This window comes from Oryctolagus cuniculus, chromosome 7 (assembly GCF_051225735.1).
Source record: "Oryctolagus cuniculus isolate XC-2025 breed Fujian yellow rabbit chromosome 7, ASM5122573v1, whole genome shotgun sequence".
In the NCBI taxonomy this organism is placed as follows: Eukaryota; Metazoa; Chordata; class Mammalia; order Lagomorpha; family Leporidae; genus Oryctolagus; species Oryctolagus cuniculus.
Window position 1 is genome coordinate 154,389,616 of NC_142873.1, and position 18,621 is coordinate 154,408,236.

The window sequence follows — 18,621 nt, forward strand, 5'->3', positions numbered from 1 at the left end:
CACCTTGTTTATCCTGCAAAACCTGCAGGGTTAACTCAGCTGCCTCACCTGGAAAGCAAGGCACCACGACACCTGGCTTGCCTGGTGTCAGCTGGGTACAGGTGGAGCAGGCTGGAGCGTGTGACAGCGAGGCCCTCGGACACTCAAGGGTTGTGGCAGACACTGGGAGGTTGGCTGAGCCTCCCCAGGGGCTGCTGTGTGTGTGTCAGTGTGTGTGTGTGCATATGAGTGTGGCACTGTGTGAGTGCCTGAGTGTGCGTGTGATGGTGAGACTGTGAATGTGGGTGTGAGAGTGAGTGTGTGTGCACATGTGTGTATGTGACTGTGTGAGGATGTATGAGTGTGTCGTGATGGTGAGACTGTGAATGGGGTGTGAGAGTGAGTGTGTGTGCACATGTGTGTATGTGACTGTGTGAGGATGTATGAGTGTGTCGTGATGGTGAGACTGTGAATGTGGGTGTGAGAGTGAGTGTGTGTGCTCGTGTGTGTATGTGACTGTGTGAGGATGTATGAGTGTGATGGTGTGAGACTGTGAATGTGTGTGTATGAGTGTGTGGGAGGGTCAGGGCATGTACACGTGGGGACATGAGCCTGAGAGTGTGTGTATGTGTGTGAGTGTGACTGTGACTCCGTGTGGGACTGAATGTGTGTATGTGAGTGTGTGTGCACGTGGAGCGGTGTGAGTGGTTGGCGTGGGCCACCGCTGCTCCCTTAGAGCGGCCACCCAAGGGTCCCAGAAGGACCCTGCTGGATAAACCCTGACAGGCAGCTTCGCCCCTCCCCCCACTGCCTGAGAGCCTTGTCCAGCAGCGGGGCCACCAGCACAAAGGAGCTGACACTCCATGGTCTCGGACCCTCCCAGGGGAGGACCCCTGCGCAAAGCACCTGACTCCTGGGCCCCAGCTGTGGTGCTGCCACTGCTCGTGACCCAGCCTCCCGTGTCAGCGCCAGTTCAAGTCCCAGTTGCCCCATTTTTGATCCAGCTTCCTGCTAATGTGCCTGGGAAGGCAGCAGATGGCGGCTCAAGAACGTGGGTCCCTGCCATCTGCTTGGGAGACCCAGATGGATTTCCAGGCTCCTGGTTTCTGTCTGACCCAGGCCCAGTTGCTGCAGACATTTGGGGATTGAACCAGCTGATGGTTCAATCTGTTCTCTCTGTCAAACAAATAAGCAAATCTTTAAAAAAGGTTATCTGGGGCCAATGCTTTGGCATAGTTGGCTAAGCTTCCGACTGCAGTGCCGGCATCCTATGTGGGTGCTGGTTCGAGTCCTGGCTGCTTCTCTTTCGATCCAACTCTCTGCTATGGCCTGGGAAAGCAGCAGAAGATGGCCCAAGTGCTTGGGCCCCTGCACCCATGTGGGAAACCAGAAAGAAGCTCCTGGCTCCTGGCTCCTGGCTCCAGATCAGTGCACCTATGGCCATTGTGGACATCTAGGGAGTGAACCAGAGGATGGAAGACCTCTCTCTGTGTCTCTCCATCCCTCTCTCTGTAACTCTATCATTCAAACAAATAAATAAATAAATGGATATCTGACTTCTGTGAGCCTCAATGTCTTCCTCTGCATAATGGACATAATGGGGGCTGACGCTGGGCATAGCAGGTGAAATTGCCTTCTGCAACACTGGCATCCCATATGGGCGGCGGTTCGAGTCCCAGCTGCTCCACTTCTGATCCAGCTCCCTGCTAATGTGCCTGGGAAAGCAGCAGGAGGTGGCCCAAGAGCTTTAGCCCCTGCATCCAGGTGGGAGACTGGATGAAGCTCCTGGCTCCTAGATTTGTCCATTGTAGCCATTTGGGGAGTGAACCAGCAGATGGAAAATCTCTCTCTCTCTCTCTCTCTCTCTCTCTCTCTCTCTCTTCTGTGTGTGTGTGTGTGTGTGTCTTCCTCTCTCTGGATGTCACTCTGACTTTCAAATAAAAACAAAATGTATTTTTTAAAAAGTGGACATAATGGGAGTTATTGTGTCACTCCCCACCCCACCCCGCGGCTTGATAGGCTGTCGTTTCGGTTCAGGGGAGGTTGTTTACGTTGTGACCCAAATGCCAGAAATCTCCCTGCCCCCACTTGCCCCTTCCCTGACCTTCAGCCCAGCCACCAGGCGGTGGGAGGCGCTGAGGACCGCTGGACCCCTCCCCGCCGCCAGCCAGGCCAGGCAACAGGTGCGCGGGGGGCGGGGCGGGGGCGGGGCGCCCTCGGGCCGCGCCCCCCGCTCCGCGCCCTGGCAGCTGCGGGCGCGGCGCGGAAGGCGGCGGCGGTGGCGCTGGTGGCGGCGGCGGCTGCGGGGCTACCCGGCGACAGCGGAGGCCCGGCCGAGCGGACCTGAGCCCCGGTCCCCGCGCGCCTGCTCGCCTGCCTCGCGCCAGCCGCGCATGCAGCCCCAGCCCGCGGAGACATGAGCGCCCCGCGGCCCGACGCACCCGAGGCGCAGCGGCCCGGCCCCGCGGCCCCGTGATGGGCTCCTGCGTGTCGCGAGGTGAGGGGGCCGCGGGCCGGGGCGCTGGGAGGGAACCAAGGGCTGGGGGCGGCGACCCGTGCTTCCCGGAGCAGCCGCACCCCCAGGGCCACGGTGCCCTGAGCACACGGGGCAGCGCGGAGAGCGCGTGCGAGGGCACCGCGTTGTGGCCGCCCCAGCAGCCACGCAGCCCCTGCCGTGTGCCTGGGAGGGAGGGAGCCCCTGAGTCTTCCTGGCTTCTCTGGAGGGGCCGCGGGGGCGTCCTCCGCCCCAGACCCCCAAGGCACAGGCTTCACCCCCACCCCCAACCCGACTCCAGCCCCTGAACCCACTTGGCAGGAAGGGCTCTGGTGGGGAACAGGTTATGAAGAAGGCCCCTCCCCCACCTCGTCCCCACCCTCTCCTTGGTCAGGGGACAGGAAGGGACAGAGGACACCTGATGTTCCCAGTAACCCTGGGCCTTCCTCTGCTTCTCACCGGACCCTGCACCCTCAGTCACCAGAGCGGGGAGCGAGCTGCCCTTGCCTGCCTCTCTTGTCTGGGACTGGGGGGTGGGTGCAGGGTTGCACCTGCTGCCCGGCAGGCTGCCGAGTGCATCTCAGGAAAGGTGTTGGCTTGGGGCCCTCCTCCCCTGGGAGTCCCCTCCCCACACAGTGGGGGGGGGGAGGGGCAGGGCTGGGAGAGCCGGGCACTTTGGCCTTGGCTCTGGCTCTGCAGATTGAGTCCACACCCGCTGAGCGCACCCACAGGGTCTTGGGGACCGGCTACCGCGTCCATCACTCCCCAGATCTTGCTCGGGTGTACGGGAGGTTCCCTGGGAGGGATGTGGAGGAAGGAGTATGACACCCTTCCCCCGTCCTCTGGACTCTGAGGGTAGCTCTCGGGCACTCAGGGGAGTGGGCTGGAGAGATCAGGGTGGGGAGGGGAAGGAGGAGGGCTGGGCCCTGGGAGGTTCATTCGCTGACCCCTGATTCAGCTGACAGTAATGACACCTACTGCGTGCCCGGACCGTGGACCCAGCGTAGCACCTGGTCTGTGGCAGCCACTGCCCAGCAAGGGGAAGCAGTCTTCAGAGGAGTTAAGGGTCCCTTTGGACAGCTGTCGGTGCCCGAGGGGCTCCGGAAACCTCCAGGGCTCTGGCAGTCTCTGGGTGGGGCCAGCTCCAGGTGTTAGGGGTCCGGGTGGGGCCAGCTTCAGTGTTAGGGGTCCGGGTGGGGCCAGCTCTAGGTGTTTGGGGTCTGGTGATTCCTCAGAGACTGTGTCCCTTCCGCATGCCTTGGCCATCTTGTGCCAGGTGCCGTAGGGCCCCAGCCCCAGATGGACCGGCCTGTGAGCTGAGGGCTCACTGAGCACAGGACAGAGAGGGAGCGGGCAAGATGCCCGCCAAGGTCATGCTGTGGGTCTGGGCCCTGGGAAACCCTTGCCTGGTGCTCCCTCCATGGCACCCTCTGTCAGGGCCATTTGCGGTCACCCTGGCAGGTCTGTGCCGGCTCCACCCATCCTTTGGAAGCCTGGGCTCCCCACGTGCACCTGCAGTTCTGTCCACCTCCTGAGGTTCAGCATGCAAGAGGAGCTTTGAGGGCAGAGGACTGCCGTTGTCCCCAGAACTCTGGGTGGCTGAGCCACTGAGCGGAAGCCACTTGCCCCTCTACTTGTCACTCATCCTCTCTCTGAGTGCTTCCACCTTACCAGGTACTGGTCTGAAAGTAGTGGAGCAAAAAGCTGATTTGGGTTATTTGCTACCATAGTCCCTGTTTGTATCCGAAGCAGGGGACAGCTGAGTGATGTGCCCTGGGCCACACAGCTAGGACTTAGCAAAGCTAGGATTTGAGCCCTGACATGCAGACGTCCTTAGTGTCTATACCTCACCGCCCTGCCCCTGTCCTCCTCCTCTGGAGCTGCAGGCTTCCGCGCGTTCCTGAGACCCCCACCTGGTCTCCTTGCCAGCACCAAGTGCTTCCCAGGGCCAGGCACGCAGTCTGAAGCCCAAGCCAGGGCCATGAGCCCCATTCTGCATGAGGCTGATGCCGTGCCACACCCCAGGCCACCCCATCCCAGCAGGGGGCTTCTGCTTGCTTGAATCCCTGCCACAACCACTCACTAGTTCCTTGATCTTGTAGCTGTATCTTGGCGTTCTCATCTCTAAAATGGGAATCCTAACAGTACTGACGTCATGGGGGTGCTGGGGGGATGAAATGGCTTAGTACCTGTGCAGCACTCAGACTGGAACCTGTCACGTTGCGAGCGCTCAGAGGCTTAGCTGGTGCCCTTGGTGTCGCTCTATGCAGGTGGCTAGTCCAGACCTTGGCTGGACAAGGGGAAGCTGCAGAGGCCCTGGGCGCCAGCTTGCCTCCTGGGAAAAGGCACTTGAGGCCCCGGGGACAGCGGGGAGGTGATTGGGGCCGGATGAAGGCGACTCGCGCTGTTTCCAGGAGCTGTTTTGTGTTCGTCGTCTATTTTTAAGCCACCATTTGTTGGGCGCTTCTGCTGGGCCAGCCTGAGCCTTGGCTCTCCTGACCCAGATAGCTCTCATTCAACCCTGTGGGGCAGAAGTGGGGCTCAGAGATGGGGGTCTGTGTGACCCCAGCGCTGCTGGGGACCCCTGCCCTCACCTGGCATTGCTCAAGGCAGCACCCTTGGGGGGATCATTCGGATGGCTCCTGTCTGCCTGGGGCTGACCGCCTCCACCAGTGTCCACCCGCAGGGAGGAGAGAAGGGGTTCACAGCTGCTCCTCCTGCCCCAGGCCTCCCTGCCAGACCGACCCTGGGGGTCTCCAGTGGAGACTGAGGACTTTCTGCTGGAAACTTGGAGGTCTCCTGATGTCAGGGAGGCGGCTCCAGCTCTCAGCCCCGCAGTACCCGGGAGCCGTCTTGCCATGGCCCTCGGGTTGCCAGGGCGCAGGCTTAGACTGAGCACTCTGGGGAGACGGAGAAAAGGACAGATGGGACCTCGCCTTTTCGGGGCTCACGGTCTGATGAGAGAGACAGTTTTGCCCTTGGAGGAATCTAGCGGACGAGCAGGACACACGCTTGGACAGTTGCCTGAGGCCCCTCTCCAGAGGTTGGCACAAGGCGCCAGCAAAGGTTCGGGTTTCACACTGCCTGAAGGCTGCACCCGTCCCTGCCGCTGATGACCTTTGGTGGTTGAGCCTCTCCCAGCCTCAGTTTCCCCCTTGGTGAAGTGGGCATCATGCTTCCTACCTTGAAGGGGGGTGGGTGTGAGAGGTCAATGAGAGATGGTGAGTGGAAGGCCCAGGGCACCCTCTGACGCTGAGTAGGTGGCCTTGGCACATTAGAACCGCTGATGAGGGCGCCCCTCGCACAGGGGAGGCCCATCTGGGCAGGCTGCTTGGAGCAGGTGGGGCTAAAGCAGGGTGTTCAAAGAGGCTGCACCCCAGGGTGGCAGAGACAAGTGGAAAGGAGCTGGGCTGTGTGGAGTCCTGGAGAGGCACCTGCTCTCCCTGCAGCCTGGGTGGAGATGGAAAGAGACCACCTTGGACGGCTCTGAGCAGCAATGACCCATGGGTGAAGCGCCTGCTGTGTCCAAGTGACCCGAAAACAAGTGTCCTGGGCATGGTGGACATTGCCTCTGCCACGCTCTGTGGCCTGCTCTTGTGGCAATGACTCACCAGGCAGAGAGGCCAAGGACTCACCCTCTGTGGAGTCCCCAGGGCAAGCACTGACCTAGGGACAGGAGCAGAGGGGCAGCTGCCTGTGTCCACCCTGCTGCCCAGAACGAGGACCTGAGGGGAGAGAGATGGGCCTCCCGCCAGCCTCGCAGGGCGTGTCCTTGTGTTCTCACTTTACAGACGAGAACCTGAGGCTCACGGGGTCACGTCACGTGCCTGCAGCCGTGGAGCTGGCCGTGGAGAGTCGAGGTTTCCACTCATGGCACGGACCGCGAGAGGAAGCCTTGACCACTTGGTCGTGTTCAGAGCCAAGGACACCGACTGGCACGTCACCCCAGGCAGCGCACACCCCGGGCCCTGGTGGCCAGAGGGATCCTGGCGTGCATTCGGCCGCAGGTGCTCTGAGATGCTTTGAGAAGCACATGGCTGACTGGGGAGGAGCAGCACAGGGTGGCAGCCAGGTTCTTGCTCCGTTACTGTGTGATTTCCAGAGATTGACTTTCTCTGGTTTGCTGGGAGAGAGAAGGGTTAAACTTGGACCTTCCCTGCCCTCCTGGGGCCTGGAGCTCTGGGAGACCCCCTAGGGGGAGATGGTACCATGGTGACAGATGGGCTGGGACTCCAAGGAGCAGCCGAGGGACCCAGAAGACTCTGAAGCAATTGAGAGGAGCCTGAGCAAGCAGAGAAGGCCTGCAGCAAGAGGGGATTAGGTTAGACATCAGGAGGGACTGTCTGGGTGGCTGTCCACTAGGGCAGCTAGTGGAGCTGGTGTGGGCAGGCAGGCTCGTCCTTGATTAGCAGAGCAGGTGTTTGGGTGATGGCAGAGGATGTAGGACTTCTGGATAACACCCCTCTCCTTGCAGGATCAAAATAGCCCCCTGTGTTGCCATGGCAACCACGGGCCGGGGGAAGTGGGGAGGGGGCAGGTCTGAGAAGGGGCTGCTGACCCTGAGGTCACTGGAGGGAGTTGTGGACCGGGGAAGAAAGGGGGCACACCCCCATCTCCCTTGGGAGAGGGCAGCAGTCTCAAGAGCGGGAGCTCACGGTCCCCTCGGGCCGCCCCACCCCACCCCCACCCCCACCCCCCCGGAAACTGTGTTTTTCCAGTTGCCGGCGGTGACGTGGCCGGGTCCCAGCTGGGCTAAGAGCAGCCTGTGATTTCATCCTGGGCCGCTTCATTATCTGACATCTCCATGGCAACCTGTCTGTGACATCACGGGACCAAAGTCCTCGGAGGGGAGAAGGCAGCTTGGTCAGGTGAGGTGAGGGGCAGGCAGGCTTGGGGACCGAGAGCCGGGAGTCCCCCGAGCCTGCCACCACCTCAGAGAATGACCTTGTTGGAGTCACGTCTCCTCCTTCCAGCCTGCCCCGTGCTCCCCTCTCCAGCAGAGCCAGCCTCATGCAGGGCCTGCGGCCGAGGACTTTCACAACAGCTTCAGGGGCCACCAGCGCCCTAGGAGTGTGCCAGCTTCTCTCAGCCCTCCCAGGGGGAGCCTGCAGCCTGCAAGGTGGCGAGGAACACCTTGTGCCTGACCTGCAGAATTTCTGGAATGTTAAGTGTGGTGGCTTTAAACGTGTTTGAACTCACAGGAATAAATGTACTTTGCATTGTGACCCAAGATGCACACACAGAAAATTCTCACCATCCATGTGTGTGCATGCACACAAGTGTGTCCATGCCATTTAGACAGAAGCTTCAGGAAACAGTACTTAGTCCAGCACTGCCGCCCTCAGCTCTGAGAGCCTCCATTCCACTCTATTCCTTCCTTCCTTTGTTTTTAAAGATTTATTTATTTGTTTGAAACACAGGGTTACAGAGGAAGAGAGAGAGAGAGAGATCTTCCATCTGCTGGTTCACTCCCTAAATGGCTGCAATTTGGCCAGAGCTGAGCTGATCCAGGAGCTTCCTCCAGGTCTCCCATGTAGGTGCAGGGGTCCAAGTTCTTGGACCATCCTCTACTGCTTTCCCAGGCCATCAGCAAGGAGTTGAATTGGAAATGGAGCAGCCGGGACTTGAACCGGCACCCACATGGGATGCTGGTGCTACAGGCAGCGGCTTTACCTGCTGTACCACTGCGCTGGCTCCTCCACTCTGTTTCATTTCATTTCTTCTTTTTTTTTTTTTAACATTTATTTACTTATTTGAAAGGCCAATTTACAGAGAGAGAGGGAGAGGCAGAGGCAGAGAAAGAAAAGTCTTCCATTCACTGTTCATTCCCAAAATGGCTGCAACAGCCTGGGCTGGGCCAGGCTGAAGCCAGGAGCCAGGAGCTTCATCAGGATCTCCCACATAGGTGCAGGGGCCCAAGGACTTGGGCCATCTTCTTCTGCTTTCCCAGACCATTAGCAGGGGGCTGGATCAGAAATGGAGCAGCTGGGACTCGAATCGGTGCCCATATGGGATGCCGGTGTCACAGGTGGTGGCTTTACCTGCTGTGCCACAGTGCCAGCCCCTCTGTTCCATTTATTAAAATGATGACCTAGTACAAGGCTTACATGTCCCACGGAACAAGGCGCCCCCGACTTTCACACTGCCTTTGTGAGGACAGAGACCCTGAAGCCCAGAGAGGGACAAGGTCAGCTCAGGGTCACAGAGCTGAGACTGCGGATAAGGAGCAAGATATGTTGCACTCTGAGCAGGGCTTGGCTGAGCCCTCTTGATCCGTGCCACTCCACACCATCCTCACGGCTCTGACCTCCTTACATCTGGCTCGTTGGAGGAGGGGCAGTTACGACCCTGCCTTCCTTTTCTACAGTCCCTGCCTCGCATGGGCTCACCCCTACCTTCCTGGCTTGTCCACCTGTCCACAGTCTTTGGGCTGATCCTGGAGCTCTCTGCTGCACACCATGTCCGGTCCAGTTGGGCTGAAAGTTGTCCTCTGGCCTCCAGCCCAGTAAGCACCTGCTTGCTTGCAGCCTGAGGACTGCGTCTGCTCCTTATTCTGCTGGCCTCTTCCCCTCTTGGGGCCCCTCTATCTTCTCATGAATGGGTGTGGCACGGGGAATTTGGGAAAAGGGGCCGGGACGTGTGGATGTCTGGAGCTCTCGTGGCCCTTTCTTGGCTAACAAGGGCTCATTGTTGAGGCCTCGGTGTGGCCAGCATCCAAACGTTCACGCCTTCCTTCTCGCAGCGGGTATTCAGTGACACCCTGTGGCAGGTGCAGGGGCTGCCCCAGAGAATAAAGCAGGCCAGATCCCAGCTCTTCCAGAGCTCTGTGCTGGTGAGAGGCACCGAGTGTCGTGTGTGAAGGGTGGAGACCGGCAGGTGTCATAACCGATAAGCTAGGGGGAAGCCATGCTGAGGTTGCAGCATTTGAGGAGAGACCAAAGTGGAGGGAGGGGGAGACCCTGTGGTGTCTGGGAGGAGAGGGTTCCAGAGGGCGGGAAGGGGTAGACAGTGCAAAGGCCCTGGGGTGGGGAATGTGCTGGGTGTGTCTGAGGAGCACCCCGAAAGTGATCTGCGTGGCCAGGGTGCAGAGGGCGAGTGTGGTGGAAGATGAAGTGGGGCCATCTTCTGGGTTAGTGTGGTGAGTTCTCCAGGAGCCATGGGAGGGGGCCCTTCCCATTCTAGAGCCTCTGTCTTCAGAGATTTGCTCTGGTTTCACCTCCCTTTCCTCGCCCACTGCCCTGTTCTCTTGAAACGATCCACCCTCCAGCCTCTTGGGACTTGGCCCTGCAGGCAGCCTCCTGGGGCTGGGGTGGGTACCAATGAGACTGAAACATGGTACCTTCCTCAGCACTTGGCCCCTTGAAAAACTCACGGTCTTGGCCACAGCAGAGGTGGGAGAGCCGGCTGTCCTCCTGCTTGCCCACCCCTGCCTGCTGGTCTCTGTGGTCTGCTGGTTATGCAGACATCCAACTGGGGCCTGGCATCCCCAGTTGCTGCCAGTGACCCTCTGGGCACACGGGAGAGGTGGGTAGGGTGAGTCAGAGAGTGGCGCAGGGTTGGGACACAGAGCTCATTCAGCACCTTGGACAGGGCCTGGGCCTAACCACTTCCTGTTACAGAATAAGAAGTCCCTCGGGGGTCCATTTGACAGATGGTGATGTGGAGTCTGGAGGAGGTGAAGTCACCCCCCCACCACGTAGTAAAGAGCAGCGTTGGGATGAGACCCTGGGCAGGGTGGCTTGGCAGCAGCTCCTCCGGAAGACAGGGCTGCCCTGACAGGTAGAGGGCGTCTTCCAGAGATGCAACCCAGCAGGGCGCCGTCCAGGCTAGGGTCTCAGCCGACCCCACAATGTGAGCAAAGCTGAATTTTCTGGACCCAGACAAAAGAGCCAGGGTCCTGCATTGGGCGGCCATTGGCTAAGGGCTTTGCTGTGGGTGGAGCCACCACGTGGTTCACATATGGTCACATGCCAGGTATCCATCATGGAGCTGACAAATGACTGTTTCCAGTGACAACATCACTGTCACGACATTGGAGCTGTCAGGTTGTCATCCTACTCCCGTGTGTGGCGATGCAGGTGTGAACACACCTACCGGCTGCCCGGTGTGCTACAGCATAGCAGGCACAGTTAGGCACTTGCTACCTGATTGTGGCAACACTGACTGTGTTGCTGGTTTATACATTACTCTATGTCAATCATTATTTTAGAGTGTACTTCTAATTATAAAAGTTCACTATAAAACGGCATCAGGCACAACACCACAATGCCAATCCTGCAAAGTATATTTTAAAGTGAATGTTACTTAAAAAGTCAAAAGTTTTTTTTTTTAATTAAAAGTTTATAAAGCAAAAAGGTTACCATAAGCTAAGGTTAATTTATCATTGAAGAAAAAAAAAAAAACTGGTAAATTTGGAAGTCAAAATGACGAAGAGGGAGAGACAGAGAGATCTTCCATCCTCTGGTTTATGAACCAAGTGGCCACAGAGGCCAGGCCTGCACCAGGCCAAATCCAGGAGACAGGAATTCCATCCGGGTCTCCCACTGGGTAGCAGCAGCCTAAGCCCTTGGCTGTCCCCGCTGCCTCCTGGGGTGTGCATTAGAAGAAGCTGGATGGGAAGCAGAGGTGGGACTAGACCCCAGGCGCTCTGATATGGGATGTGGGTGTCCCACGTGGCAGCTCGGCATGCCAAAGCCCACGCTAACCTGAATGACAATTTTTCTTTTCCCGAAATAAAATGTTTTTTTGACAGGCAGAGTGGACAGTGAGAGAGAGAGACAGAGAGAAAGGTCTTCCTTTTGCTGTTGGTTCACCCTCCAATGGCCGCTGCGGCTGGCGCACCACGCTGATCCAATGGCAGGAGCCAGGTGCTTCTCCTGGTCTCCCATGGGGTGCAGGGCCCAAGCACTTGGGCCATCCTCCACTGCACTCCCTGGCCACAGCAGAGAGCTGGCCTGGAAGAGGGGCAACTGGGACAGAATCCGGCGCCCTGACCGGGACTAGAACCCGGTGTGCCAGCGCCGCAAGGCGGAGGACTTGCCTATTGAGCCGCAGCGCCGGCCTCCCGAAATAAAATTTTAAAAGGTAACTTTAGTGTGGCCTCTGTGTGCAGTGTTTGGAGTGTACAGGGGTGGACAGTAGCATCCTAGGCCTCCGTCCTCCCTCACTGCCCGCCCCCTCCCTCACCTGGGGCAGCTTCCAGTCCTGCCAACTCACTCTCTGTGGGTATTCTTACACATGGGCCTCTTGTGTTTAAAAAAAATTTTTGTCTCTTATTGAGTTTTTTTTTTTTTTTTAAAAAAGGGTGTTATTTATTTGAAAGGCAGAATGAGACAGAGAGGGTAAGATGGAGCTTTTTTATCTGCTGGTTCACTCTCCAAAGGGTGGCGACAGCGGGGACTGGGCCAGACTGAAACCAGGGGTCCAGCCCACGTGGGCGGCAGGAAGTCACGTTGTTGAGCCATCATCTGCTGCTTCCCTGGCTCATTAGCAAGCAGCTGGCTAGGAAGCAGATGCGCTGGGACTTGAACCACATGGGTTGCTGGCGCCCTAAGGAGCAGCTTAACCTGCTGTGCCAAGCCCCACCCCAACATGGACCATTTTTAAATCTGTTTTATGTCACTTTGTAACTGCACCTGTCTCCATATGTAACTGTCTCCACACGCACAGCTACGCGAGTACTTACCTTTGTGCTATAGCTGCCTGCTGTTTGCGTTCCTCGCCTGGGAGCAGTAGGCTGCTCCACCTGTCCCAGGTGCATGGACGGCCCTACCAGCTAGGTGTGTGTCTGTGCACCCGCGGTGGGCGCGCGATGATGAAATCCCGAATGATGCCCCTCTCAGGGGCTGCCGTGAGGAAGGAGGTGGATCAGCTGGCACAGAGGACGGAGAGGGAGCCCTTCGGGCCTGCTGTTGGCCTTGAGGGAGGCAGAACGGTAAGGAAACTCGCAGGTTTTTAGTTGGTGCAGCTGGGGAATGGACTGCCTCATTTTCTAAAGCTGGGGAAGGGAGAAGGCTCGTGGGAGCCAGCGTTTGTCACCGTCACAAAGTCGCAGAGGCAGTCTCATTCTACCGGGAAGCGAGGTTTATTTTGGCTGCCGGTTCTAGAGGTTCACAGTCCGAGATCGGGCACCTTGGTCCGTTCTCCAGGGCTGGCGTTCTTGCTGGCCCAGGGCATCACGTAGCAGGAGGCAGGGCTCCCCGTGTGCATCCGCCCAGATCCAGTACAGGGTCCCACCCCCAATGTCGTCCAAGTTGCTTCCCCACGGCCTTGCCCCTAAACACTCCCACTGGATTGAGTTTCCAAACTCTTAATGCCAGTAAGTTAGACTGTGGGGACCAAATTCTCAAGGTTAGGAGGCAAATGTCCAAACCGCAGCAAATATGGGTGCGGGGTCACTGCTTGCTTTTGTCCCAGTTCTGTATGACGTCCCTTTCTGGCGTCCAGAGAGTGGGAAATTGCGTTGAGCCATCAGCTCAAGGGGGGACTCAGGCCTGGGGGTGTGGATGTAGGCATCAGCGAGGCAGGGATGCCATCTTTGGGGATGGAGAGGGAGGAAAAGGGTCTGCAGGGGGTGTGGGGCAGGCAACAGCTAGGGGCCAAGGTGGGGGGAGGGGTTGCCACAATGGGGACTGGGGAGCAGCTGTTGGGGTGGGTGGGCGCCGGGGGGTGTGGCTTATGGAGGCAGAGGGGGCCAGCGGGGTCTGGGGGCCACTGAGCTCGGGGAAGGCGGGCTCATAGGAGTCAGCCTTGCACTTGGCCGTTTGAAGTTTTCTGGCAGCTGCACGTGTGCCTCTCATGAACCCCGCGTGGCACGGGTCGGGGAGAACAGGAGGTGGCACACACCTCTGTGATGTGGGCAGAGGTGTGGGCCGGGGCTAGAGGCCGCGGCAGGTCAGGAGTTTGAAGTAGGAGGCATGGGGGCTGCTTGCTCAGACAGGGGCGAAGTCCCCAAGCTGGGGGGGGGGGGGCACAGAGGCCTGTGTGAAGCTGACAGGTGCCTCTGATGAGGAGAGCGGCACCCATCCAGGAGTGCTCCTGAGTGCAGGCGGGCAGACCCAGCCCCTGTGAGGACAGCTCGCCTCGGAGAGGGAGGGGAAGGAGGAGATGCGGGCACAGGGGCAGGCAGGGGTGGTGTGGGCAGAGAGGTCAGGCTGGGGCCTTCCAGAGGCTTCCAGACCAGGGTGGGGTGGAGAGAGGCCCCCAGCAGGGCCCAGGGATGAAGTGGCAGTGCCCTGGAGTCTGTGTCCTGTGGGGTCACCGTGGGTAACAAGGCCAAGGTCATCTCCGGGCCTCCCTGGACACACTTGGCAAGTGGGGGAGGCCTGGGCTTCCCTGACCTCGCCCCGCCCCACTCACTTCCAGATCTCTTCACAAGTGCCCACAAGGACTGCCCCATGCCCCAGGGCACGGAAGCCCTTGACCCACACCTGTGCGCGAGCTGCCCGCCCACCACTGCTCCAGACCATGTCGCTGGCAAGGTAACAACCCCTCCCTCCTGCTCCCTCCTCCTGCCTGTGCCCAGATTCCAGGCTGTTCCCCACAGCTCCCGGCAGGGGGCGCCGTCCCTGCCAGCACAATTGGGCCCTTGAGGTTGGGGATTCACCTGCACGAGGGTCTGGAGTGGGCTGGCATCCAGGGACCGGGCTGGGCTTGTGTAGAAAGCACAGCCCCAGCCTGAGGCCACCGCCCGAATTAACCCGGCCTTGCAGATGGCACCTTCGCTCCAGCCCCTACTGCTTAGTGCAGTTGGCGCCTCACTTCTGCCCTGTGCGTACGTCATCACATCCAGACATCCAGGGGTGTGTGTGTGTGTGTGTGTGTGTATTAGGAGACCTTTTCCTACTTTGTGCCATGCACACTCCACCACCAGCTGTGAGGTTTGAGGCATTGTCTGCTCCCAGCCAGGAAGTGGCAAAGTCAGAACTCAAACCCAGGTACTGCCTGGTGGTACCACAGTGACCCCCCTTTCTCTGCATGGTGCCTCCCGTGTGTGGCAGGCCCGAGGTCAGGGAGCACCGAAGGCCAGCCCACGTCACCACCCAAGACTCGGGCCCTAGAGCCGTCTGCTGGTCAAGCCTGACTACTCTCTCCTCTTGTTGCAGGACAAACAGATGGACTTCTGTTGGGATCCTTGGCAGGTCAGTGCCTTGCTGTGCCCTGGACTAGCCACCTGCTGCGGACCCATCGCCCTGGGCACAGCCCTGCCAGCCCTAGGGGCAGCGGTGGACCTGGGAGGGGGTTGGTGGGATCTCACTGGCCTTACCCCCACTCCCCTACCCTGCCCAGGGGAGCTGGGTGGGCTGGGTGATGGCGGTGGTGATGGTGGAGGCTGTCCCGTGGCGTCTGCCCCTTCCTGCTCACTGCTGCACCCCCACCCTTACAGAGGTGCTTCCAGACCACCAATGGCCACCTGTGCCACTCCAGATCCTGCGCCAGCAACTACAACGTGGCTGCCTTGGCCACCTCGTCTCTCGTGGGTAGGTTCCTGCTGCCCCTCCCCTGGCCTTGGAGCTGGCCCCGCCCACCCTGGACACAGCCGTGGGGTGCCCAAAGCTGGATGACAACTAGGTGGCGATGGAGTCAACATTTTCTATTTTTTTTCCTTGGGAGGCAGAGAGACAGAAATCTTCCATCAGCTGCTTCACTCCCAAAATGACCACAACAGCTGTGTTGGCCCAGGCCAAAGCCAGGGGCCCAGAACTCAATGCAGGTTTCCCACGTGGTGACAGGAGCCCTAGTGCTTGAACCAATCCCGGCAGCCTCCCAGGGTGCACCGTGGCAGGAAGCTGCCATGGGCATCGAGCCGGACTGGAACCCAGGCCCTCGTCTGGGATATGGATGTCCCAAGGAACGTCTTTTTTTTTTTTTTTTTTAAGATTTATTTTATTTATTTGAAAGAGTTACAGAGAGAGAGAGAGAGAGAGAGAGAGAGGTCTTCCATCCTCTGGTATACTGGACGATGGCCAGAGCTGTGCCGACCTGAAGCCAGGAGCCAGGAGCTTCTTCCAGGTCTCCCACACGGGTGCCAGGGCCAAAGCACCTGGGCCATCTTCCACTGCTTCCCCAGGTTTATTAGCAGGGAGCTGGATCAGAAGTGGAGCAGCCGGGACTCCAACTGGCACCTCATATGGGATGCTGGCCCTGCAGGCCGGGGCTTTAACCCACTGCGCTACAGCGCCTGCCCCAAGCAACATCTTAACTGAGCCAAACAGCTGCCCCTGATGCAATCCAGCACTTTCTACCACAGGCTCCAAGTGGGACTTTGGGCGGCCCGAATCTCCCCGATGTTGCCAGGCCTGGTCTCCCTGCCCCTCTGCCACCCACGTCCCCTTGGGGCGGCCCGAATCTCCCCAATGTTGCCAGGCCTGGTCTCCCTGCCCCTCTGCCACCCACGTCCCCTTGGGGCGGCCCGAATCTCCCCGATGTTGCCAGGCCTGGTCTCCCTGCCCCTCTGCCACCCACGTCCCCTTGGGGCGGCCCGAATCTCCCCGATGTTGCCAGGCCTGGTCTCCCTGCCCCTCTGCCACCCACGTCCCCTTGGGGTGGCCCGAATCTCCCCAATGTTGCCAGGCCTGGTCTCCCTGCCCCTCTGCCACCCACGTCCCCTTGGGGCGGCCCGAATCTCCCCGATGTTGCCAGGCCTGGTCTCCCTGCCCCTCTGCCACCCACGTCCCCTTGGGGTGCAGTCTCCAGCAGACCTGAGAAAGATGTGGCTGTGCAGGACTTCGCTGAGGGACAGCTCAGGAGAGAAGCGGCAGGGAGTGAGGGGCGGGGACAAGGGTGAGAGCTCGGTCAAGAAGGACTGGAGGGTGTGGCCAGCGTGGAGAAGGGGGGCGTGGGCTCAGAGTGGGGGGCATCTGAGCCCAGGGGGCCGTGCAGCCCTGGGAGGCCCTGGGAAGGGAGGGGTGGGAGGGACTGGGTGGGCCCTGGAATCCTGTGGGGCACTTGGCGGGGGGTACAGGGCATCCCCCGTACTCAGGCATGGATGGATTGGGGTACGGGCCACCTGATGACCCTGAGGAGAGCCTCCAGGGGTTGGGAGGCAGACCTGAGCAGGGTGTAACATCGGGACGGTCCCCCAATGTCCCCAATGCCCCAGGGGTGGTGCAGAGCATCAAGGACCACATGACCAAGCCCACGGCCATGGCACGGGGCCGCGTGGCCCACCTCATTGAGTGGAAGGGCTGGAGCGCCCAGCGATCGGGCTGGGAGCTGTCCCCGGCCGAGGACGAGCGCTACCACTGCCTCCCGGATGAGCTGCGGGAGGCCCGCTTTGCAGCAGGTCAGCGGGAAGGGGGAGGGGAGAGGGGGCCCGGCCGCTCTGCAGGGGTGGAGTGCGGCCTCTGGGAGCGGGGTCACTGTATGGGCACCATGTGGGTGGCAGAGAAGGCACAGGGTGGGTGTGGCTGGGTGTGATTGGCAGCCCCGAGAGGTGGCCCCTCAGCCGGTCTTGGTGCCAGCGCTCCCCCCACCTGCCCATACCCCACTGTCCCCAGGGGTCGCCGAGCAGTTTGCCATCACAGAGGCCACACTGAGCGCCTGGTCCTCGCTGGACGGTGAGGAGCTGCACCTCGAGACCAGCCCCCAGGACACGGATCAGCTCCAGGGTACAGCCCGGGGGGCCTGGGCTGGGGTGGGTGGTGCAGAACTGAGGCCAGAGGCCTGCGGCCACCCCAGGCTGTGTGAGGCGGGCAAGACCCTTCCTTCCCCAGCTTTCGTTTTCTCATCTGTACAATGGACCCACTGCCCAGCGGGTGCCACCCACATGGGGAGAGGGGGTGATGAGCACTTTCTGCTTGCAATGTCCCTTACTGCGCTGTGGCACTGGGAGTAGGTCCCATCGTCCCCTTCTTACAACTAAGGCAACGGAGGCACCAGGAGGCCCTGAAGCTCACCCCAGGTGACACAGCCAGAGGGTCAGAGTGAGGATGTGAAACTGGGCACCGGGCACAGCCAAGCACCTGGCCCCAACCCTGTACCCTCCCTGGAGTGGCAGAGAGGAGGTGGACACAGGGAGGTTCAGGGGCCTGGCCAAGGTCACACACTGGGCAGCCGCAGTGGGGCGTGGGGCAGGGGTTGTGGGCGGGCCATCCTCCCACCTGGAGGGGCCACTATTCAGGAGCCCGGATGCATCCGCCCCCCTATCTGCTTTGCAGGCCTGCAGGACAGCTTCCTGAGCGGCCCATCACGGGATGACAGCCTCCTGGCCTTCTCCTCGCCTGGCCACTCCCCTGATGAGTGGCCCTCCCCCTCTCCCCTCCCCCCTGCCAGCCCCCAGCCCCCCAGCCCTGAGCAGCAGCACCGGCAGCGGCTGCCCGGGGGCCTGGGGCCCGAGGCAGGGGGCTGCCTGCAGGGGTCGCTCCCCTCGGTGGACAGCGGCTCCCTCTCCGAAGAGGAAGACGAGGTTTTCTATAACTGAGGTGGGGGCTGCACGGGGCCAGCACCTGCCCACACCGTGACCTTGGCCAGTCCGTAGCCCAGGCACATCTGGACTCTGGGAATGCCGCTGGGCAGCTCTCCACCTCTTGGGGCAGGCTCAGGGAGGAGGCGGCAGGGATGAGGGCTGGCGCTCCTGTGGGTCACTCTGTGCTCCGGTGGACCCGGCCATCAGAGGCAGCCTGAGTCCCCCTTCTCTGTCTTTCCCAGGCTCAGGGGGCACTGCCCCTTGCCCCTTGTCTTCAGGGAGCTCAAGGACAGCGACAGATGCTGGGGCCATGGCCCCCAGAGACGCTGCTGCCAGGATCCCAGGCCGATGGCCTCGTGGGGACAGAGAGACCCAGTAGGAGTGGGGCTGGGGACCCTGCCTTGCCCTGGGCTCAGTCCCCCGCCTGTGCACCTGCTCCCTAGGGAAGATGAGGTCACCTCCCTGGAGGCACAGCCCCTGCTCATTGGCACCTTCAGAGCGTCTCTGTGTCTGGAGTGTCCACCTGGCTCTCCCCGTCCCAAACCTGCTCCCTCGGTGCCCCCACTGCCACCCCCGTCGTCCTCACGGTGCCCTGGTATTAAAGCGGTGGGTTCACCTGCATGCACTTGGCTGGTCTTTGCTGGGGAAGGCGGGTGCCTGGGCCCCTGGGCAGGGGTTCTGGAGGCCCCATGGAGTGTTAAGTTTAAGAGACAGGTCTGAGAAGGCTCCAAGACACCCGGTC

General features: G+C 60.3%; 1 protein-coding gene across 1 annotated transcript; it reads left to right on the top strand.

Moving 5' to 3' along the window:
- The first annotated feature begins 2,098 nt into the window (after window positions 1-2,098).
- FAM131C (family with sequence similarity 131 member C) lies at window positions 2,099-18,500 on the top strand. The gene is made up of 7 exons (XM_089301467.1): window positions 2,099-2,476; window positions 13,838-13,953; window positions 14,578-14,613; window positions 14,859-14,952; window positions 16,575-16,757; window positions 16,972-17,082; window positions 17,632-18,500. Exons 1-7 carry the CDS (start codon window positions 2,455-2,457, stop codon window positions 17,892-17,894), a joined length of 825 nt encoding a protein of 274 aa, XP_089157593.1. The 5' UTR covers window positions 2,099-2,454; the 3' UTR covers window positions 17,895-18,500.
- Window positions 18,501-18,621: the final 121 nt, after the last annotated feature.

Bases quoted from the DNA above. Each gene is read 5' to 3' on its own strand.
- FAM131C (XM_089301467.1), top strand. From the start codon at position 2,455: ATGGGCTCCTGCGTGTCGCGAG. The intron at 13,954-14,577 runs GTAACAACCCCT...CTCTTGTTGCAG, and splicing joins CAGACCATGTCGCTGGCAAG to GACAAACAGATGGACTTCTG. The intron at 16,758-16,971 runs GTCAGCGGGAAG...CACTGTCCCCAG, and splicing joins GGAGGCCCGCTTTGCAGCAG to GGGTCGCCGAGCAGTTTGCC.